Source organism: Pongo abelii, chromosome 6 (genome assembly GCF_028885655.2).
Source record: "Pongo abelii isolate AG06213 chromosome 6, NHGRI_mPonAbe1-v2.0_pri, whole genome shotgun sequence".
Classification (NCBI taxonomy): Eukaryota; Metazoa; Chordata; class Mammalia; order Primates; family Hominidae; genus Pongo; species Pongo abelii.
In genome coordinates this window covers 131,654,889-131,679,738 of record NC_071991.2, presented here as the reverse complement: position 1 = coordinate 131,679,738, position 24,850 = coordinate 131,654,889, and the positions used below count along the sequence as shown (strand labels likewise).

The following is a 24,850-nucleotide window of genomic DNA, read 5'->3' as shown; positions in this document are numbered from 1 at the left end:
AGAATGCATTAGAATTAGAACGTGGAGTGCTTGTTAAAAATACAAGTTTCTAGAACCCATACACAAGGATTTTGACTTGGTAGGTCTAAAGTGAGACCCAATAATCTGCACTCGATAACGAGTGCCTCAGATGATTCCAATGTGATCTCCCAGCACACAGATTGGGAAAAAAGCATTCCAAACTATTTTGTAGATCTCGAGAAAGACTTCAGAGTGTTCATGTCTCACAGGAAATAGCAAAAACAATATACCATTCCAAAATCCTACCTAGCTTTGTACCGTGTACTTTGCTATTGCTGTTGGATTCAATTACAACGGAAATATTTGATGTGGTAAAATACTGAGCAGTGATGCTAACCTTTTATAGTGGACACTGGGAAGCAGAAAGGAAGTGTAAACACGTTTCCCTTAAAAACTAGTCTTGCTGGGTGGATAAAGTGTGCATACCTATTTTACAAATAAAGAACAGTGCAGCACTAGCTTATGTACATAATATGTGCTTAACAAACATTTGTTCATTGAGTAAATAAGAGTCAAGTCGAATGGCTCAGATTGTAAGTGCTATGAGAATTGCACTGTAAGAAGAGGGAAGTGTGCCTTCTTTTCACCATTAAAGATCTGATTGCTGATATGGGCATTTTTGCCAGTAGAAGTGCCTGGACGTTGGCAGTTTTCAAAGCCCCCAGGTGATCTGACTGCGCAGCTAAGTTTGAGAACCACGGAGGTAAAGGAAGGGAGTACCTTAAAGAGCTAGGATTAGGGATAATATCAATAGATCACCTTTAAGGCTGCACCTCAGCCTAATTAAATCAGAATCGCTGTAGGTGAGACTTAGCTACCAGTCATCTTTAAAGCTCTCCAAGTGATTCCAATGTACAGACGTGGTTGAGAGCCATTGCTTTACTTGAATTCTCAGTGGTTCTTAATCCTGGCAGCATAATAGAGTCACCAAAGATACACATATATATCAGTTCAGGAAGCAGAGTTGTTTCAGATGCTAGAACACCTCCAACGAGCAGTCACAGCTCTGTAGTTCTAGTGCCGCCGCTGCCAGCAAGTTTGTTTTGACCCTGGCGGCCGAGTTACTTTCAGCGTTCTGGGCGGTCTCGCAAGAAACACTGACAGCTTTGGGACTTCATTTCCCAGTAAGCCCCGCGGCCGCCTATCGCGCGGAGCTGCCTGGCGGAAGCGGGAACGTCGCACCCTGACGTAAAGGTGCACGGCATCCTGGGACGTGTAGTCTGGCCGGGGCTCGGACGCCCCCTCGGATGAATGGGACCGAGGCTGACTGCGAACTACAGCTTCTTGGTGGCGGCGTCGGTGTTGGCCGCGGGAGAAGGGGAGACCGCGGCGGCCCCCAGTGAGAGCGGCTTTCCAGGACGGTGCGATGTGCTGCGCTGCGAAGAGGCAGGAGGCCAGCTTCCTGGGGTAGCGGTATAGGCGGGCGCTTACTCTGCGCGCTTGCTCCCCCAACCCTGCACCGGCCATGCGCCCGGCCTTGGCGGTGGGCCTGGTGTTCGCAGGCTGCTGCAGTAACGTGATCTTCCTAGAGCTCCTGGCCCGGTGAGTGACCCGCTCGGGCCGCACCCGGTCTCCCGGGGCGGGGCGGTGGAAGCCGGAGGAGAGGTCCCCCCGGGACGCGCCCACGCCCTGTCCCCACCCCGCCGCCCACGGAGCCCGGGGCAGGACGGCCTGAGCCCCCTAGCAATCCGTCTTGTTTGCGCAGCCTGGGACCCCGCTAAGTCCGCTGCTTCCCAAAACTGCGCACCGGCGGCAGTCCAGCCTAACAGTTTCAAAGCATTCCTACGAGGGGAACACTCAGGGTGTTGCTGTCGTCACCCCTTTTCCACACTCGGGGGGGATTGAAGCCTGAAGAGTTTTTCACATGACCAGTCCAAGGTCGGCAGAGAGCTAGTGTCAGAACCAAGGTTCCTTCACCAAACCACTCTCTCTCTTCCTTCCCATTCAGCTCTAGCTCTTTTTTCAATCCTGTTAAATGGCACAGGCTGGACTTGAGCAAAGGTTTTTGACGTATAAAGCAGTCTGACTTTGTACATGCTGCAAAGAAAGTTTTATTTTTATTATGGCATCCTGCAAAGCGTTTGCTTTATTGGCCTTGGAGATGGTTATGAGTACTTTGCCCAAACGTACGTAAATGATGCGGTAGAACAGATTTTTATGTAGAAGATCAGTCCACGTGACCCGAGAGTGCTCTTTGAGGTGGCTTGCAAAAAGAAAAAAAAAAAAAAAACAACATGTGACCCGAGAGGGCTCTTTGAGGTCACTTTGAATGTGCAAAGTTCAGTGAATAGAAGCTATTACAGAAGAGACAACAGGTGGTGTGGAAAAGGGCTCCAGGACTAAAAAGCTGTGTTGTGAATTTCACTCTTGGCTCCGTCATCCACTGGCTGTGTAGCCCTTCAAGTCACTTAGCCTCTCTTGGCCTCCTTTTCCTGGCAGTAAAACAATACCTATAGTGTTCTCTAGCTCGTGTTTCTGAATCTATACATTACAAGTTGAGTATCCTTCATTTGAAATGCTTGGGAACGGGTGTTATTTTGTATTTTTTTTTGGATTTGGGAATATTTGCATATACATAATGAGATATTTTGCGGATGGTACCCAAATCTAAACACAAATTCATTTGTGTTTCTTATACACCTTATACACATAACCTTAGCTTGAAGGTAATTGTATACAATATTTTTAATAATTTGTACATGAATTAAAGTTTGTATACGTTGAACTATCAGAAAGCAAAGGTGTCAGGTGTGGAATTTTCACTTGTGGCATCATATCAGTGCTCAAAAAGTTTCAGATTTTTTAGAGCATTTCAGAGTTCAGATTTTCAGATGAGAGATACTCAACTTGTATCTCTGTTGATCATCCGAACAATCCTGTGCAGAATATAGGTCAAGAATTATAAACTGTTTTACTGAAGTGGAAATGGTCCAAAGAAGTTAGGTGACCCTTCACTACTTGTAAGTGGCAGAGCCAGAAATGGGACCCAAGATATATAAGCTCCTAGTCCAATACCTTTTTCAACCTCCCTGCCAGTTTTGAACTTGAGCAGCCCATAGATTTTGGTCATCCAATTCTTCATGTGATGCCTACTAGAAGTTTATTTTATTTGATATCATTGATTAAATCATCCCAAAGCAACCAGTTTACTTAAGGTAAACTCTGTGTGGGGTTAAGTTTTGCTGTTACGGAGCTTGAAATTTTATTGTACAGAAAGTGTTGATAAAGATCTGTTATTTGACTTGGGAATAGGTGATGAGGGATAAAAATTGAAAAAAAAATTGTATCCAACTGTAAATCTGATACACTTTTAAAGGAAGGCCACTTTGGCAACAATTGATTTGAAAATATAAAAAAGTTGGCCAGGCACGGTGGCTCACACCTGTAATCCCAGCACTTTGGGAGTCTGAGATGGGTGGATCACGAGGTCAGGGGTTCAAGACCAGCCTGGCCAACATGGTGAGACCCCGTCTCTACTAAAAATACAAAAATTAGCTGGGCGTGGTGGTAGACACCTGTAATCCCAGCTACTCAGGAGGCTGAGGCAGGAGAATCGTTAGAACCCGGGAGGCGGAGGTTGCAGTGAGCCGAGATAGCACCATTGCACTCCAGCCTGGGCAACAGCGCAAGACTACATCTCAAAAAATTAGAAAAGAAAATATAAAAAAGTGATATCATCGGGCCAGCCATGGAAATGACAGTCAGGGAATAATGGTAATATTTGTGTTGAATATGCCATTAAATTAAATCTTGCCAAACGCTGTATGACATGAGAATATGCAAGCAACTGAATCCCCTCTTTCTAGTTTGTGAGCCCTTGACTGAATTACTTGATCTCCCTGAGTCTGACCCAACTGTAAAAGGGGGTGATGGTGATGATGGTTCTACCAGCTTCACAGAGTTTTGAAGGATGAAGTGAGACGCGCATGTAAAGCCTAAAGCACACTTGTAGGGCTTCCCATTCTCTCCAACAACTTGGTTTCAATACAGATATATTTCTTTAATATATAAAAGAAAGATGTATTTCTTTTTTATATATTTATGGTCCTGCAAAGTCGTGGACAAATCTAATTTTATAAAATATTTTCATGCATTATAGGAGCTTCTATTTAAAATATTTTGAATAATTTGTAAATAAATCATCACTTCTTATCTTTTTTTTGTAAATCTGCATTTTTTGCGTAAAACAATGGGTTTTCGTAAAGTGGTGAGGAGGTGCATTTATTAAAATAATCAGTGGTGCACCAGACTGAATAGAGCCCTTTCCTAAGACAAGTCTCCACTTCTTGTGTTACAGATCAATAAAATAAGAGCTAGTTGAACCAGATGGCCTTAAGTTTCTTTCTAGATATGGTCTTGGAATTTGTGACTTTATCTTGGGACATCACAGCGGAAGGCCCATAAATTTTTATAGCCTAGGAACTGTGCTTTTTATATTGGCTGGCTTGGAGCCATTAGGTACCCTAATAAGTAGCAAGTATAACACTCAATATAAATGCTAAGTGACTTGCAGGAAGAAGAGGACATTTTTAACCATTTTCCCCAAATTGGAAAACAAATTTAGGCTTTTCATTCTGATTTTTATACCTATGATTGGGACCAATAATAAAACACAATGCAGTGGACAGAGCAGATAGGTAGTAATGGATGAGTGCCTTGATATTCTTCCTTAGGGAGCTTACATTGTACCTTGGAAACAAGATATACACACACCAGCTAACTAACTAGGCAAGATATTGTGTGCCTTACATCAGAAAAACAATCTGAAACATTTTTTTTCCTATTTTATTTTTCATTCAAGTGCCTGATCTTGAATTAAATAGTTTCCTAAATTCAGCAAAAGAAATGCAAAAGGCATAAACTATCTGCCCAATTCATTCTCTTCAAAGTTGCATTCTTTTTAAATAAAAATTTGAATTTTTGCCAAGAGAATTCAAAGTAAGAGAAACTGTTTGCAGTTAGTGATTACAATTCCTGAGGAATAGAGCTCAAGAAAACAAGATTAAAGGATCCAAGTTTTTACTCTGAAGTTTTAAAATGAATTATTCAAGTTAAAATAAATAATTCCATTGGTAGCTATACAAAAGTGTGTTTCGAAAAGGCTTCATAAGTTGAGCTTTCAAAAATTAAATTATTTGAGTACATTAGGGAGATTTTTAAATTCTATAGAAATAGAAACAAAAAGTAGATTAGGGTTATTGCTGGACTGGGAAAAGGAAGAAATGGGAAGTGACTCAAAATAGGAATGGAGTATCTCTTGGGAGTGTCCTAACATTAGATAGTGGCAATTATTGCACAACTAAAGACCCATACCAAATCCCACTAAATTGTAATAATCATAATGCTAAGGGTAACCGCAAATGCCGTTTATTTGCCATTGACCACTGGGAGACTTACCTGACGCAGTGCAATGGGACCCTCAGCGTCTTTAGCAATGGAATGAAATGGGCATATCAATACCCACCTCCATAAAATAAAAAGTACTAAGATGCCCTTTTTAGAAATCCTTATACACATGTCACGTGAATCATTTTTTAAATCTCTTTTTATCTTTTGTAGAAATTATAAGATTCTAGATCACACTGGAACCCTCACATTCATTATCTTGCTTGAGTGAAGGTGGGTCACTGACCCGAAAGTGAGAGCAGAAAGGTAAATGGGACATGGTCTGTCCCGTCACCATCCCTGCTAAGGCACTGGCTTCTGACGGCCTCCTTCTTCATGTCTGGCTCCCTCATATTGTCATCTTCTTGGACAGGAATCCAGTCCCATTCAAGTTGGGGGCTCCCTGGAAGCTGCCACCTAACTCTACACATAATTGGGTCTTGATAATTGTTCTTTAATTGACTTGGCCTAAGCTTGTTAAAGAGAACATAGAAGGAAACTTTGAAGCCTCTTTTGGATGACCTCTTGTGCTTGGCACTTACATGTATTTTCTCATTGAATACTCACTACAACAGTGAAGTCAGTTTCATTTTAGAGATGAGAAAACTTAGTCAACTGGAATGTCTTTAAAAGGGTGAAGACCTTTTAAAGGCTGAAGACCTTTCAGTATGCAAGATCCTAAATACTGGTCATCATATTTGCCTTTTTCACTCTGTGGCAGGCACTGTGTTAAGTGCTTTTCAGGGATGGCTCATTTACTCTACAATAAATCAGAGATAGGCACTCATATGGTTTCCATTTTAAAGATAAAAACACTAGACTTAGATAAATTAATTCACTTCTGTCACATAGCAAGTGACAGAGCAGCATCTCGCATGTCCGTGTGTACTTTTAAGCACAGTGGAGCATAGTGGTTCTCAACCTTGCGTCAGCACCTGAGAACTACCTGTTTATTCACATACACAGTGACACATGCACTCACATACACTCTCAGTCCTTTCCCTGCACCTCGACTGGTATTTCTCCAACCTGGCTGCATTTGACAATCAAGTGGAAAGCTTTTAAAAGTACAGATTCCAGGGTCCTACCCCAGACTAATCAAATTAGAAGTGGGAGAGTGAGCTTCTTTGGGTAAATAGGTTTTTTTGTTGTTGTTGTTGTTTGTTTTTGAGACAAGAGTCTCGCTTTGTCACCGAGGCTGGAGGGCAGTGGCATGATCTCGGCTCACTGCAACCTCCACCTCCCAGGTTCAAGTGATTCTCCTGCCTCAGCCTCCCGAGTAGCTGGGATTACAGGCATGCACCACCACACCTGGCTAATTTTTGTATTTTTAGTAGAGACGGGGTTTCACCATGTTGGCCAAGCTGGTCTCGAACTCCTGACCTCAGGTGATCCACCTGCCTTAGCCTCCCAAAGTGCTGGGATTATAGGCATGAGCTGGCCACCGTGCCGACCATTTGGGAAACAGGTTTTTAAAGAGCAGAGTAGGCTGGCCCGAGTTCCAAAGCACTGTGCTAGGAACCATCTAGAGTTAAAGTTCCTTCTGTTGCTCGTATTTAGGCTAATGGTTTTAATTAGCTCCTTGAATGAGGTAAATGTCTTACATGATTATTTATGGATTCCTGCATTTAGCCTTGTCCTTTGAACATAAGAAGGCTAAAAGAGAACTTGTTGAATTGAATAGAAAGCAGTTTTCAAGGAAACCTTCATAGGCAGCAGAGCTTAAAGAGTAGAAACAGTTCTGCTTCAGTTAGTAAGCCTAGCTCTGTAGAAGAATGGCTCATGCCTATGTTGTCTTAATTTTGTGCCTAATGGGTATATTTAAGGACTTGTATATCTTGGCATTGCTGTATAATACTAACACCACCAATGCAGAATGGAGTCGTTTCTGGTAAGTAGCATTATATTAATATGTAATAATACAGTTACATCCCTCTCTTCACCAGCTTCAGGTAAATGCCTTTGGTCAAGATGAAAACACAGAGGCCGGGCGCGGTGGCTCACGCCTATAATCCCAGCACTTTGGGAGGCCGAGGCGGGTGGATCACAAGGTCAGGAGGTCGAGACCATCCTGGCTAACACAGTGAAACCCTGTCTCTACTAAAAAAATACAAAAAAATTAGCCGGGCCTGGTGGCAGGCGCCTGTAGTCCCGGCTGCTCGGGAGGTTGAGGCAGGAGAATGGCGTGAACCCGGGAGGCGGAGCTTGCAGTGAGCCGAGATTGCGCCACTGCACTCCAGCCTGGGCGACAGAGCGAGACTCTGTCTCAAAAAAAAAAAAAAAAAAAAGATGAAAACACAGAATACGAAGGCGGGTGAATATTGGTGTTATAGGAAATCTGGAAGCTTCAGGAGAGCAAAGATAACTGCTTACTTTGTTCTTCCAGTGATTGAGCAGAGCTGAATGGAAGACAAGCTCAAGAAAACCTGAACATTTTAAATGACTAGTTTTCAGAGTGCCTCAAGATGAATGTCAGGAGGAAGTTTTTAACTTTGTAAATTTGTTCCTAACAATCACTGTCGAACGTGGGGAATCTTCCCCAACTGTTTCATAGATCACTAAGGAGAATCTATTGAATTCCACAAACATTTTTTGAGTGCCCAATATATTCAAAACACTGGGTTAAGGGCTATAGAGAATAGTAGACTACGGCAGTGTTTTTCAGTCTTTTGTTCATTACGCCTCCTCCAGAATACTTTTTAGATGTTGTTTTCTTAATCCCTCCCCTGCCATAGATATAGTGTGTACTGGTTCAGGTACTATATGTATATTTGTACTTTATTATTATAAAAAGAGTAAGGTATCTCCCCCATCCCAAGAACCAATTTTGCCCCGTTGCTGGGCACCATTTAAAGTAATGTTCCTATCATCAACACTGGGTCCATTTTTTGTTTGACAGCAGTCTTGGTGATTCCTGGTCAGGAGGGATATGTAAACATTCCAGGAGACCTGAGCATATTTCTGTCCCTGGGCTTTGCTACCTAAGCTGACTGGGATCCTGATTAAAGACCTTTTTGGTGAAGCAAAGATCCCAATAAGAACATACGACCAATTTCCTGCAGTTTGCTAGGAAAGCTGTATCATAGTTCTGGGAACAAGTGTGTCGTCACAGTAATTCTCACTCAGGCCTGATACATGCAAGGAAGAGTAAAATAAGAAAGCTTGACGTTCTTCTCTGTGAGATCAATGCTGAGTATATGTGATCCAAAGGCTATGAACATTGAGATAAAGGACAGTGGGTAATCGAAATCCATCCACGCTGTTATTCTGGCCCTCTAATTAGAATGCATTTTAGTGTTCTTTATCTCAATTTTTGTGCCTTTACCCCCTCTTTTGTTATTCACTGTACAGGAAGCATCCAGGATGTGGGAACATTGTGACATTTGCACAATTTTTATTTATTGCTGTGGAAGGCTTCCTCTTTGAAGCTGATTTGGGAAGGAAGCCACCAGCTATCCCAATAAGGTATGGTACATTAGAGTCTCTTTTAGCTTTTGGATTTTTTAAGAAAGTAAAGAGGTGGTACCTGTATAAAAGGAGGATGAGACATTCTTTTATAAGATTTATTTCAAAGATATCAGTAGAATAATAAGTCATTTTCTAAATTTAATATGTTGTGAAAATTTTGCCTACTTCGAAAATAAAATTTCTGCCACAAGATTTAAAATAACCATGATGGAGACAAGAGTGTGTATGTGTGTGTGTTCATATTTAGTATAGGAATAGTCAGAAGGCCTAGTGTGACCACAAATTTTGTGCTGTCTTCTGTGTTGGTAAAGTTATCAAACATTCTAAAAGAGGAGTATCCTTGTTTCTTTTTAAAAATGAATGGCTTTTGGAAATAAATAGAGGTAGTAGTTACATAAGTTTGTGAATGTACTAAATGCCACGGAATTGTTCACTTTAAAATGGTTAATTTTATATTACGTTAACTTCACCTCAATTAAAAGAAAATGAATGGCAAGCGAAGACAAAATTTGTTGATGCCAGACCTGTAGTACATTAGTCCAAATTTGCGTAATTGTACTCATGGGGCCAAATAGAAAACAGGGCAGTTCTTATGTTAAACAATGTATTGAAAACTGAGCCTTCTTGCTGAGAGCGACTTGAGATAAAAGTGTAATCCATCCAATTGTGAGTATTTAGTAGGATGATGTCACTTACTTCCGTTTAGAGTGATATTCTGGTGTGAATATATCCAAGTATGAAGGCAAAGGCCCATCTTTGTTGGTTTTCTTTTGCAGCATTCCTACGTAGCCTGCTATAGAAAATCTGGCTGAATTTTGTCAATATTATACTTTTAAAGTTCTCAGTGCGATGCTAAATATTCCAGATACTTTTAGTTTTTCATTGGCTTTAGTATCTGCATAAAACTTTCTGCCCCTAAAGACCAGCATTTACATCGCAGTAAAAGCCCCAGCATTTCTTGACTCCTCTGGCCCTTTCCCACCTCTTGCCACTATCTCTCCCCATTCTCTCCACCACTAGCATAGATCAGGAAGTATACCCTGACACCATATCTTTTATAATAGCATCCTAGCTGGCTGACTTCCCTGCCTCCCACCTCTTCATCCGTCCATTTCACTTAATATCATTTTATCATGTTGCCCCACTCTGTCGTTACCATGATGTTCTGAATGATGTCCAGACTCCCCATCCCACCCTTTGAGGGTCTCTGTGATCTTGCCCTCATAACCATATTCCCATGCATGTCCTCTGTGTGTTGGCCATTTTATTTTCTGTAGGTGGAGCCATAATCAAAATTTTGCTCATGTCATTCATCCCCATCAACAATTTCTAGGCAAGCAATGTGGAATAGTTAAATTAATTACCCTAAAAGACCTTGACAAACTCTGTAAATGGCAGCTCTTCAAGATAGAGCTAAGAAAATTTGGCAAGAAACTTTGTAAAAGTCACTGATAGTATGCTATTTAGAAGCTGTGAAGAAGCTGTTGCTGGTAATTTTGCATGTGTGTTCATTGTCAAGTTCCTCAGACTTTCCAGACTATATTAATTTAGCCTTGGCTTGACTGCCTGTTGTGGTGTGTGGCTCCACACCTAACTAGCAATACAGAATGGGTTCTTTCAGGGAAGATCACTTAGGACTCAGTGCTGTCATATCCTTCAGATATGCAAAGGTGGAAAATGGTTGGGCATCTCCAAGATCAACATTTCCTGAAGAATATGGAACCACTTTATTTGCCTTTGCCCTGCATTCTTTAGCCATTTATTTTAAATGCTATTTTTTCTCTTACTCAATATAGTAAGTTGAGTCATATGAAATTTCTGACATTCAACTCTTTTTGACCTATAAAAATGGCAATTTTTTATGGTTTGGCCCAATATATGTAGAAGGCATCTGATGTATTTTCTGGATCACAGTGATGACATACAAATGTAAAATTATTTGTTTAATTCATCTGTTCATAATTATTCATTTGTATTTATCCCTTTAAGTTATTAAGGTTACTGGATTTTTTTTTTTTTTTTAGTTTTTGTTTCTGTTATTAAGACCTATAAACTTGCCATGTAATTTTATAGAGTTCTATTTTAGATTGGTAACTTGTATTTTTCTAAAGATTAATCTGTCTTACCTATATTTCAATATTTCAAATTTCACACCATAAAGTTGTTTACAATATTTAAAAAAAAAAAAAAAAAATCTATAAACTTTCAAAAAACAGAGACCCTGATTTTAAATAAAAATCTGTACAAGTCAAACCATGTCCTCATTAATTTGGAGGCCACTAGTTCAGAATGCAGGAGAATTTTAGCAGCTGCTAGGCTGAAAATAATCCTTAACTTAGCAAATACTTTCTTTAGAAACAGCGAAAATTAATAGTACAAACAAGTGTGTAGAGGAAGTATTTGAGAGAATCAGCCATTTTCAAGTTCTTCAGAGGTATATGAAAATTACTTACAAAGAACCAATACAATCATTTTAAGTTGCTATGTATACTTGAAAAATTTTAAATAGTGTTTCTTTAAATGTATTTTATAACTCAGACTTTCCCATGTTAGTCTGGCTTTGTGAAGCATTTTGATATGTACTTAGTAGTTGACATTGCATAATAGTGATGCAATCTTGTAACGCAGAGGAAATAGGCAAAATGCCTTTTTAGCCAAAAATATATATTTCCTATACTTGATTTTCTTGAAATCCTAGATTCTGTTTGATGAGCTGTTCTGTCTGCATTTCAGGTACTATGCCATAATGGTGACCATGTTCTTCACTGTGAGCGTGGTGAACAACTATGCCCTGAATCTCAACATTGCCATGCCCCTGCATATGATATTTAGATCCGTAAGTGCTGCCGGATCACGTGTGTATGTTCCTCTGAAAAGTATAGTTAAGTAGATCGATTGAATATATGGCAGAACTAGAAGGGTCTTGTAGTAAGTGGTCTTGGGTAGAAGAATAGGCTTGTGAATGCGTGAGCAAGGGTGGCTTTCATCTGAGAAGTAAGGCAAAAAGAAATCTCAAAGTGGATGGTTTACTTTTATTCATCTGAGGTCTAATGAGTGGTTAATAAAAAGAAAATTAAATTTTCCCTAGGAAACAGATTTTACCTTCATTTTCCCTCATCTCTTTGATTTTATATTCAAACATGCTATTAATATTATTTAACTTATTTCTTATCTCTTCTTTCATAAAAGTACATTTACTTCTAGAACATGAAAGAGATACTTGTCTTTTCTGATTTTTTTTTTTTTTTAAGCAGAGACTTGAGATAATAAAGGGAAATTCTTGATGAAGGTAGGGTTTCTCCCAAAGCACTCCAGGCAAAAAAGGCTGATAATTGTGATGATAACATTTCCATGTGGTCTGAGATTTTTGTGAGATTGTACTGTTCCCGAAGGGAGTTTCCAAAGCAATTATAATAAGGTGACCTTCAAAGCATTGAAAACATAGTAGACTTTCAATAAACACCTGTTGATTGATTGTCACCTTTTTAGAGAACAGAGAGATCCTTGCATGACTTTTTCCTTTAAAACTGGTCGGGGGCTGGGCACAGTGGTTCACGCCTGTAATCCCAGCACCTTGGGAGGCCGAGGTGGGTGGATCACCTGAGGTTAGGAGTTCGAGACCAGCCTGATCAACGTGGGAAACCGCATCTCTACTAAAAATACAAAATTAGCTGGGCTTGGTGGCACATGCCTGTAATCCCAGCTACTCAGGTGGCTGAGGCAGGATAATCGCTTGAACCTGGGAGGCAGAGGTTGTGTTGAGCCAAGATCGCAACATTGCACTCCAGCCTGGGCAACAAGAGCAAAACTCCGTCTGGGGGGAAAAAAAAAAAAAACTGGTCGGGGGTAGAAGTTGCAGGTAATGGGAGAAGCTTATTAAAAGCTCTTATAAATTAGGTGATGGAAATTTTGACATTTAAAAATAAGTCTATGATATCATTTATTCCTGCTAGCACTGGCTTCAGCACTGAGCAATTACAGCTGACCCTTGAACAACATGGGTTTAAACTGCATGGGTCCACATATATGCAAATTTTTTTCAAACAAATATGAAAATACAGTATTCATGAGATGCAAAACATGCCTATAAGGAGGGCTGATAATGACTATATTGAGAATTGATCCTTTTTATTCTCATTGTCATCTTTAAAAGGTTTTTTTAATATATATATATACGTATATTCTTGGAGACAGAGTTTCACTCTCGCTGCCCAGGCTGGAGGTGCAATGGCGCGATCTTGGCTCACTGCAACCTCCACCTCCCAGGTTCAAGGGATTCTCCTACCTCAGCCTCCCAAGTAGCTGGAATTACAGGTGCCTGCCACCATGCCCAGCTAAGTTTCGTATTTTTTAGTAGAGACAGAGTTTCATCATGTTGGCCAGGCTGGTCTCAAACTCCTGACCTCAGGTGATCCGCCCATCTCGGCTTCCCAAAGTGCTGGGATTACAGGCGTGAGCCACCGCGCCCGGCCATCATAATAGATTTTTATGGTTTATACTTTTGCCATCATAAGAACAACTAAATCTCACTAATTATTCATCCTAGCCTTCTTCATTCCGTGTTTTTTCCCCTTGCCCATGTTCCTATTCATCTCAAATTATGTTGTTTTTTTCCTAGTGCACTAAACCTCTCTGTTACTGTTGTCTCCTTTTGCAGGGTTCTCTAATTGCCAACATGATTCTAGGAATTATCATTTTGAAGAAAAGGTAAACAATACACTTGTATATTTTGTGTATGGAAATGATACCCTGAGCCCCTGTCCATAAGCTAGTCATCTGGATTCCTTGTCCCAAAGTAGTGATAAGTTTGCTTCTGGCCATCTACCTTTTTTCTTAGTTCTTTACCAATGAGGCCCAATCATGCAATGTCCTGAAGCAGCTGACCAGGTAAGAGGTCACACCTGTGGTGTCTCTGTGTAGAACCGAATAGCTCTTGGCATCACTGAATTTTAGTGTCATACTAACCTGCGAAGCCAAATTACAAAGATGATAGGAGAGCTTCACTGTGCAGTATGGTCACCACTAGCCATGTGTGACTATTTACATTTACATTTTTCAAAATTAAAGAAAATTAAATATTTAGTGTCTCAGTTTCATTAGTCACATACATTTTTTTTTCTCTTTTTTTGGAGATGAGGTCTCACTCTGTCATCCTGGTTGGAATACAGTGGTGCGATCTCAGCTCACTGCAGCCTCCACCTCCCAGGTTCAAGTGATCCTCCCACCTCAGCCTCCCAAGTAGCTGGAACCAAAGGCATGTGTCACTATGCCCAGCTAATTTTTTTGTATTTTTGGTAGAGATTGGGTTTTGCCATGTTGTCCAGGTTGGTCTCAAACTCCTAGTCACATTTTCAGTGCTCAGTGGACTCACGGGGCTGGTGGTGACCACGTTGGAGAGCCCAGATGTGGAACATTTCTAACATCTCAGAAATTCCATGGGACACTTCTGCCCTAGAAGGTGCTTATCAGTACAGCATAGCAAACTAAGGAATGGTTGTATATATTAAAAGGAAATTCCTAAAAAGGCCCAGATAGCCAAGAAGATGGAATGAAAAGTTCAGGACTGTTCTTTGTGACCATCACCAATGGCTCTCTTTGGGACAGGAGCAGGAAATACCAGAAGAACCTGGGATGCTTTTTCAAAGTATTTGTCTGTCACCTTCATTCTGAGCTTCACCCCTCACTCCTAAGGGGGACGGATATTAGCAAGAGACAACACATACAGTTTGGGAAATTTATCAGGGAAAGTTCACTGTTAAGACCAAAATTATACAAGTTGATGGCAATGTTTCAATGTATTTGATATCCAGCCCCAAGCTCTCTATACATGCTTGGAAAGTAGCTGTAAATTCAGAATGTGAGAACCTAGAGTTTTTAAGTATTAAGGGCTGTGTCATAAAAAGAACAATTGTCCTGTCCTACTAGGCTCCGTATCATGGACCCTTTATCTCCTGAGGCTTATGAATTCCCTGAAAAGTACTACTGTAGTTGATTTCTTTCTTCTTGGTTCTCTGCATTTAAACATATATACATATGATGGTCAGGTTTATTACATTTGAAGTGATCACCATGCTTCTTATAGTGTGGAATTCGCCTTGGGACAGACCTGTGCTCTTTCCCAACCTTTGATTCTGGCTCATAACAAGGATACAAAAGAACATGTTATAAGAGGAATTGTATTCTCCTGATATTGCCCCAAAATGTTAGGGGTCCTTCTCAAGCATCTGTTGCCCTTAAGAACTTGTTCTGAGTGTGTCATCTTGCATCTGTCTAAGCCTTTTGACTCTCTTTTCTGTGTGTATCTCTTTCCCATTGAGCAGGAATTTCCATAAGTTAACTTTCCAATAGAGTGAATTAGTAACTTCTTATCTCCTTTTATCTTGGGTAGAAGCCCCTCAAGTTCATAGTGTGCTCCTCATTCCACAATTTGAAGATCAAATTTATATTCACCTTACCCATACCTTTATTATTATTTTTGGCCTCAGTTGTAAACCTCTTCAGCGTGATCTTTCCAGACTGAAGAGGTTCATTATTTTTTACTGTACCTCCGCTCGTACCTGCTTCCTCCCCAACTGCTCTCTAGTGTGGTCCTCTTGGCCCTTTTAGTCCCTTTCTCTTCTTATTAGCTAGTTCTGCTGGCCTTTTATGAGGTACTGTGACCAGGACAATACTATGTATTTGAGTAGAAAACCTGGGATGGTTCATCTTCTTAATTTCTTTTAATCCTTGCCTGAGGCCTTTTGCTTGATCACCAAGAATCTAAGAGGGTGCTAATGATACTAGCTAATGTGAAATGCTACTGTTATTACTGCCCATAGTTCTATAATCTGAATATCCTTCCCCTTATCCAACTATGCCAACATTTTAAAACAACGTTAAGTCATTCAGAGATTTAAAAAACACAAGCCTCGCCCAGAGAATCGATGATTGGATTATTTTCTGAGTATTGAATCCTGCTGCTTGCACCTGATAGCCTGTTCTTCCACATGCACAGTGTGTCTTAGGACACAGATTTGGGCCCCCTAAAGACAGGAAAAGCAACAGATCCTAGTAAGGACTGGGTCAGGCTTTCATTTGGACTCTTAAGAGCAGAATGCAACATCACATCTGGTCTATTTCTGTTTTTGTCTCCTGATGAAATAATCGATTGGTCAACAAAGTGTTGGAGACAGACTGAACAGTACTAAGGAAAAGTATTGGTTAGAAACCAGTCAGTATCCTGATTCATTCATATGCACACTTCTGTGGACTGCTGGAAAGTGATCCTGTCTGTCATATTTTAGTGATTTGTACTTTCATGCACCATCTGACTGTAAGTATCACTGGGAAATTCATATCTGTGCTTTCCTAAGGTGTTTTTCTTCTTTTTTTTTTTTTTTTTTGCAGATACAGTATATTCAAATATACCTCCATTGCCCTGGTGTCTGTGGGGATATTTATTTGCACTTTTATGTCGGCAAAGCAGGTGGTAAGAAGCTCACAAATCATTTTATGTTCACTACTTGCTATTGGGGCCCAGTTACCAGGCAGTTAATAAAATTCAAATTTTTATGTAATACAAAGATTTTGAAAGAGAAGAGGGGAGGGAAATGGGTAACATAAATGTTTCCCTTGTATGTCGGGGACCTTGCACGTAGTTCTGCTCTCTGTACCTAGTTTATTTTCTTATTTCCTAGACTTCCCAGTCCAGCTTGAGTGAGAATGATGGATTCCAGGCATTTGTGTGGTGGTTACTAGGCAAGTACAATAATTATAATAAAGCTAATTGCCTCTGCAGTTGTGTTTGCTGAGTTTTCTCCTAAGAGAAATGTTTCTTGGTAAGAAGCTTCAGATAAACAAATTATGCCATGGAAGAGAGGCACCTGGGATCATATTTCTCTGAACCTTAGCGTTCAAGAAATGAAAAAAAGAAAATGCCCCTACATTCGTGGCAGTATGTTCTACAACATGGATCCATGTTTTTCTTGGTTGCCACTGGTGTAGAAAGAAAAGTGTGTGTTTGTCTACTTGCACATCACACCCTTAGAATGTCATCCGTCTCTTCACGATCTGTCTGCCGAGTTGAAGCTTCTGCAAGAGGGCACGTTAGAGCGATTGACTCTTTAAATTTCCGAGGGACTCATTTCTAAAGACTTATTTTCTTCAGAGGTTAGCTGTTCCATATGGCAGTGTTCCCAAACCTGACTGATCATCAGAATCTCCTGGGAAATTTTTAAAAATACAAGGATCTCTTTGTGGAATTAAATAGGCAGCTCCTGTAGAGCTTTGTTCTCACATTTTTTGATATGGAGGTGAGACTCGTTCCAGGGGCTTTCAATGATAACAATAACAGATTGAGACTGACCAAGTGGAAGAGAAATAGCAGTGAAAGAACTGTGTTCTTCTTGCTTCTTGGCTTTGAAACTTTATCCCTTGTTGCTGTTTGTAACATAGAAAGATCCTTATGCGCTATTAGAAAAATACTCCATGAGAAAAATTTGCAAAGGATATGAACATATAGTTCACAGGGGAAATAGTAGTACCCAACAATTTTAGGTTCAGCCTCACTAGTCTAGTAATCAGGGAAATGCAAATTGAAACCCAAATGCAATACCTTTTTATGTTGGCCTAACATACTGGCAAGATGATGAATGGTTATCTCATTGCTGCTGAGGGTACAGTAAGACAACTATTTTTATATAATAAAAATAGTTTGGGTATAAATGGACACAGCATTTATGGAAAAATATTGTGTATTGTATTTTTTAAATGTCCACAGCCTTTGACTCAGTAATTCCACTTATGAGGGTTTATCCTAAAATATATCAACATTTGTTTAAAGATTTGTATACAAGGATGTACATTAATTTTAATAATGAAATAATTGGAAATAACCATCCTCATACATTTAAGTGTGCTACATCCATATCATAGTCATTAAAAGCATTCTTTTGAAAAAATTTTAATGACTGATTTGAAGGAAAATTCCAGGCAAAAGCTCATGAAAAAAGCAAGATATAAAATTCCATATGCAATCTGATCCTGTCTTAGTGTAAAAAAATTTACATAAATGAATATATAAGGAGATGTAGAAAGCTGTAAAGGACTAGCTGGTAATAATGTATTTTTATTTCTTTTTACAGTTTTGTACACGTTCTACAATTAGTTTGTAATATTTGCAGGACTTCAAACAATAATGTTCTTCAAGAAAAACATCTGGAAATGAACAAATGCAGATATCTTGTAACCTGATGTTTGTTTTTTAGGTATTGGGGCATTGACTTTTGCTCTTCTGATGTCAGCAAGGATGGGGCTATTCCAAGAGACTCTCTACAAACGATTTGGGAAACACTCCAAGGAGGCTTTGTTTTATAATGTAAGCACCTTCTTGAACCTGGGAACATGAAAATTCCTAAGTTGTAAAATGTTACTTCAAGTGAACTATTAACATTCTTCTGATGTAGTTGAAGGTGTATTATTGGTAGATGGCTTTGAGACCCACAGACTGAAGCAGTTTTGATGGGATGCTCTGGTGGGTTCCGAGTCACAGTTCACTGCATGAGATGATCACAATCAATCAAAGCGGATTAAATTGTGCCTGCATATTTAGCAAATCCTTTTGTGCAGAAAGACTATATGTTTAAATTTCTCCATTCCCTGTTGTTGAGGAAAGGATGCTGGCTCCATTGTTCGCTTTGTCTGTGATGGCCCTCAGACCCTATAAGGGCAAGAACCATAATTTGGGATTTAACATCCTGCCATACAATGTGAAGTGGTCAAGAAGCACTGTATACATTTAACTTAAGTCTAACTTGCTTTTCTTTGTATTGCTGTCAAACAACCTGTACAACTTTTAATCATTGTAAAGCTACTGTAATTATTCTATAATGTTTTTGCACTTACATTTATGTGACCTGTTTCTTTCCATAGCACGCCCTTCCACTTCCTGGTTTCGTCTTCTTGGCTTCTGATATTTATGACCATGCAGTTCTATTCAATAAGTCTGGTGAGTTTGGGGTTAGACAGTAGAATCACCTGACAGTTTCTGAGGCAGAGTCTCAGTTTTACTCTTGACTTGACCTCGGCCTTTTTCGTAATCCTATTCAAGTCATGTATTCCTTTCGAAAATGTCTCCATTCCACTTTCCAGTCATTGCAGCAGCAAAAGCTTTTACAGGGGTTTCTCAATTATTTACAAATGAAGTAAAAGAATATCTTCGAGTTTTCCATTTTGCTTTGGAATTTGTGTGTTTGCATTTGAATGTGAAATGTTTGATGTTTTGAGAATGCAAATGAATACTTATAGCACACTGCAGAGACTGGAGCCCTGCGAAGTTGGGCAGCCGTCCAGCTCTCTCAACTGCTGTTTATCCTTCTCTGCCGTGAAAGGCAGAGCTGCTCACAGATCCAGCCCAAGCTGCCATGGAGCAGAGCAAGAGGGGAGCTCAATGATGACAAGGTTTTTCTCCTAGTTACAGATGAGATAGGCAGCAGATGAATAAGCAAAATTAGTTTCAAGTGTCTAGTGTAAGTTAGCTGTTACTTTTTAAAGTGGCCAGTTAATAAATTAGCTATAGATTGTCAGTTAACTTGAAAGGGATCACTTATATGATCTGATTATCTACTAACAGAGTATAATATAGACACATTGAACACACAAGGAACAAATAAACATTTTTAAAATCAAGGCTTTATGTTGCACACACCTCAAATGCTGAAGTGCATTTTGTAGAATGACAGTAGGTGCTCAGTAAACATTTGTTTGCTATCTGAGCATGAGTTGTGAAGTTATGACTATTCTCTGCATTTATAGTGTTGCCTCTCCCATTTGCCCTATCTCCCAAAAAATGTGAAGGTAGTGTGTAAGAGTTTGTAAGGCTCTGAATTACTCAAATAGTCATTTCTTCATATTAACACAACAGTTTTTAAGATCTCTGAGAGGTCCCACGTAGCAAAGGGCTATTGAAATAAAAATGTTGTCAAATTCCATGTGATTGATTTAGTTGTTAGAATGCTGCTTCTAAAAATCACAGGGCTAGGTATTTATGATAAAATGTTTTACAGAATCTGTCTTCAACTTCTTCAGAATCATTTCCAAGTTAAAGATACATTTTCCTTCTCTTGCTTTCCTTGAGATTAAGTGTCTGAGATCCGTGAATTTTCCAAGAGAGCTAAATATCTGTCAAAATATTGTAAGTGATATTCATTATCTCTTTCCTTCAGAGATTCAGTGTATCTCTGAAGTTACTAAAAAGTAATCACGTTTGTTAACTTCCTTTTCATTTCAATACTTGCTAAGTATATCAAAGACAATAGAATACCAGATTATTGGCATTGCCCACTGATCCAGAACCAAGTTTCAAAAATTAGTCTTTATGTGTATGCGTGTGTATGTATATATGAGACATTTTATTGGTGAAAGAAAATTAATATTTCTTACCAGATCTCAGCATCATTGTATCAGAATTTCTTAAATTATGCTGTATAATTCAAAACCTGAAAACAATTTAGTAATACAAAAAAACTGAGCCGTTGAGGATTTCTATGTCTGTATTCTCTTTCATCTTAGATATTTTATTTCCTCCCACAAATTTACTGTGCAAGTGTCATTCTATAAAGCTAACATAAGAGTGAGAGTGTGTGTGTGTATGTGTCTTTTAATAGAGACAGGACCTCCCTATTGCCCAGATTGGTAGATTGGTCTTGAGCTCCTGGGCCCAAGGGATCCTCCTGCCTTGGCCTCTCAAAGTGCTAGGATTACAGGCGTGAGCCACTACTCCTGGCCTAAAACTAACGTAAGAATATATTTAAAGTTATTCACAGTTCCATCAACCTAGACATCTGCCAATTTTATTTTTATTGATTTTCTTCTAGACCATGTGTGTTTACAGAGATTCTTACATAGCTGTAATCCTTGTGTGGATATAATTTTATATTTGTTTTTTACTTTTCTTCTGAGTTTTTTTATGTGGCTATATAATCTCTATGATTTTTGTTTTTATCAAATGTACAATGCCTTCTCTAATGAAAGTGCCTTTGTTTATGTAGCCATTGCACCATCATTGGGCATTTGATTGATTTTGATTCAGAGTTATTCTTTATTATGTATAGTACTTTAATGAGTGCAGAACCTTTTTCTTCCTTTGAATTAAACTAGGATTAATTCTGAAGAATGGGTAGGAATACTTTTATAGACCCTTAATAAGGATTATGAAATTGATTTTTTAAAGAATGACCCCAAGTTATACTGCCACCAACCTGTGGCTGCCAGTTCCGTTACCAACTTGCCAGATGAAGATATTATTTATACATTTTGAATTGGCTAGGCGCAGTGGCTCAAGCCTGTAGTCCCAGCACTTTGGGAGGCCAAGGCAGGTGAATCACTTGAAGTCAGGAGTTCAAGACCAGCCTGGCCAACATGGCGAAACCCCGTCTCTACTAAAAATACAAAAATTAGCCAGGTGTGGTGGTGTGTGCCTGTAATCCCAGCTACTTGGGAGGCTGAGGCACAAGAATCACTTGAACCTGGGAGGCAGAAGTTGCAGTAAGCTGAGATCATGCCACTGCACTCCAGCCTGGATGACAGAGTGAGACTGTGTCTCAAAAATAAATAAATAAATTTTGAATTGCTAATTTTGTAGCTATAAAATGGTACAGTCTTATTTACTTTGGATTTCTGTAATTACTAGTGTGATTGAACATATTTCCAAACGGTATTTAGTTACTAGCCACCTTTCCTCTTGTGTTGAGTAGTTAAGGCTGTCTATATCATTTTATCATTTCCAACCTTTCTGTGCTTCACAGTCTTTCTTTGTAAAGTGAGGCACTATTCAGGCAAATGGTAAAGCACTTCCTTAAAAATTAAAACTATTATTTGTTTTAAGAAACCAATTTAATGACTTTAGTGGCTGCTATAGACTGGAGTCAAGGCAAGTAAAGTGATGCGTGATCCAATTCTATTTGCAAGGAAGACAATGTTGCTGTTCCTATTATGTTCAGTCTGTATTACCCTGTTCAAAATATGAAAAATTTAGCTGTGAAAAAGCGATATGGCTATATCCTCTTGTAACCTCTACAGAGTTATATGAAATTCCAGTCATCGGAGTGACCCTGCCCATCATGTGGTTCTACCTCCTCATGAACATCATCACTCAGTATCCTTTGGACTCTGCCATCATCCTTATGTCATCGTCAGGTTCTTTTGGCATAGGAATGGTCATTCTTTTCTTCTAACAGTGTGTTGACTTCAATCTGATTTTCGCTGGATTTATTCTGCAGTAAGCTGGAGACAGAGACCCATTCAGGGAACTCCTTGTAGAGGGCAGAAGAGATGCTAGTGGTGCAGTAGGTCAGTAAGGCACAGGGCAGCAGGAGGAAGTGCTCTGAGTGGAAGCGTAGGAGTCCGTTGATTGATAGTGGCAGGCGTGGTGGCTCACGCCTATAATCCCAGCACTTTAGGAGGCCGAGGTGGGCAGATCTCTTGAAGTCAGGAGTTTGAGACCAGCCTGGCCAACATGGTGAAACCCCATCTCTGCAAAAATACAAAAGTTAGCCAGGCATGATGGTGAGTGCCTGTAATCCCAGCTACTCCATAGGCTGAGGCAGGAGAATTGCTTGAACCCGAGAGGTGGAGGTTGCAGTGAGCTGAGATCATGCCATTGCACTCCAGCCTGGACGACGGAGCAAGACTCCATCTCAAAAAACAAACAAACAAAAAACTACTGAATAGCATAAATCATCTGTGATTTGTACCTGTGATTTTTTGGTGTCCTAAGATATTTCCAGTAATCACAAGCTGCTGCAAAGTCCTGAAAGAAATTTCAAATTACCAGCTACTTAGGAGGCTGAGGTGGGAGGATCGCTGAAGCCCAGGAGATCGAGGCTGCAGTGAGCTTGATCACTCCACTGCACTCCAGCCTGGGTAACAGAACAAGACCCTGTCTCAAAAAAAAAAAAAAAAAAGAAATTTCAAAGTAATCAAGTTTTCGTTTTTCAAAGTGGTTATTTCGAATGACCTTACTTTCATTATAAAAATAATTATGTCTTTGAAATAGTGAAATGAATCAAGATTGACCTCATTCCTCTGAAGTCAGCTCCTAGATTTGCCATAGAGTCCCTTTCTGGAGGAGGGGATAGAAGGGCTGGAGGCAAGATAAATAAAGGTGAATGGGATCACCCTTACCGAGAGCGTCACCCTCTGTCATTATCTTGGAGGTGCCTGTCATTGTAACCATAGGAAGACTCCAACATAAGAATAATTGGGGGTTTTTTAGGCGGTTTCGAATTGGTACCCATAAATGGGATGGCAGGACAGGAGTTGTTCTGCAGGTTCTCCCCAGGAGGAGCCTCAGAGTTGCCGTAGCAGACCTTCATGTTTTCTTAGAATATGAGAAGTTAAGCCAGGGACTATGCCAGAAGGTTCTCTCACTGATCCCCCAAGTACAGTCTACAGAAAACTACCTTGACTCCACTCCTCCAGGTACGTGTGCATCCGGGGTGTGTTCATCCTCACCACGGAATGCGCCTCCCTCACCGTCACGCTCGTCGTGACCCTACGCAAATTTGTGAGCCTCATCTTTTCCATCTTGTACTTCCAGAACCCCTTCACCCTGTGGCACTGGCTGGGCACCTTGTTTGTCTTCATTGGGACCTTAATGTACACAGAGGTATGGAACAACCTAGGGACCACAAAAAGTGAGCCTCAGAAGGACAGCAAGAAGAACTGAGGCCTGCCTGGAGTATGTAGACCAGTGTCGTCGTGAGGAGGGACCCTGTGAAGGTCTGAGCACCGTTTCGCTTTTGTTAATGCCGAGCTACCCGCAGTGCTGAGCCAGCCATGCAACAGGAAATCTTCAGGAGGAGGGGACTTCTCACATTGCTCAGACTGACACATGTAGACTGAATAGAAACCCCTTAGCCCTAAAATAGAAAAAAGAACAGTTCTGGACTATTGAACAGCCCATTCATTTATTTCTGTTTTGTTTACCGAAATATTCAGTATTATTCTTGTTTTTTGAATTCTGAGTCTCCTGAACAACAGGCTTACTATCCATGGTCTTGGAAAAGATTGTCCCTTCTCTTGCTGTTCTAATGCATCTCTGCTACAGCAGTCATTGTCATCCTGTGGCCTTATCCCTTTTGTCTCCCATCACCTTTTCCTTCTTCAGCAGCACCTCACGGTCAGTCAGACACTGCAGGCACCACCATCACCAGGAGTGGCCAAGTAAACTGAGACACTAGTTACCAGCAGGGCTGGACTTCCTCCAGCGTTTTGGGAAGGAAAGAGATGTTCCCCTGAGCTGATTCCCAGTGACAGTGGAGCAAGACTAGTGGGACTCCTCTTTCCCACATTTTGCTTTTTTTTTTCTATGCAAAAGTCAGATGCTTCTATCCGTTGCTTTCTGTGATTAGGGCAGCCCTGCAGCATATCTCACAGCAGACACAGTGTTCATAACAAAGAAAGGTTGTGCCGGGCACGGTGGCTCATGCCTGTAATCCCAGCCCTTTGGGAGGCTGAGGTGGGCGTATCACTTGAGGTCAGGAGTTCGAGACCAATCTGGCCAACGTGGTGAAACCCCAACTCTACTAAAAATACAAAAATTAGCTGGGTGTGATGGCGCATGCCTGTAATCCCAGCTACTTGGGAGGCTGAGGCAGGAGAATCACTTGAACCCGGGAGATGAAGGTTGCAGTGAGCTGAGGTCGTGCTACTGCACTCCCACCTGGGCGACAGAGTGAGACAAAAAAAAAAAAAAAAAAAAAGAAAGATTGTTATGGACTGTATGGACTGGGCACCCCTGAAGCCCATTACCTAGGCCACAGTGGTGGCGGCAGGATGGCCCTGCTCAGCACCACAAGAGCCATGGCTGTCCCTGTTGGCCCAGCCGGGCACTCACAGGGCAGAAGGGTGGGTCTCTAGTGGGAGGATAAGGCTGCACCACCAGGAGATTCCCCTCTGCCCGATGACTCTGATAGAGTCACGACCAGTCGGGAATGCA

At 40.5% G+C, this 24,850-nt stretch overlaps 1 protein-coding gene across 1 annotated transcript; it reads left to right on the top strand.

The window, feature by feature from the left end:
• The first annotated feature begins 1,369 nt into the window (after positions 1–1,369).
• On the top strand, positions 1,370–24,609 carry SLC35B4 (solute carrier family 35 member B4). Its single transcript, NM_001132621.1, is given in 10 exon segments — positions 1,370–1,563; positions 8,758–8,871; positions 11,608–11,710; positions 13,532–13,581; positions 16,261–16,342; positions 16,551–16,611; positions 18,120–18,229; positions 18,784–18,859; positions 21,931–22,006; positions 23,332–24,609. Coding segments are annotated over 10 exon segments (996 nt in total). The 5' UTR covers positions 1,370–1,486; the 3' UTR covers positions 23,579–24,609.
• Positions 24,610–24,850: the final 241 nt, after the last annotated feature.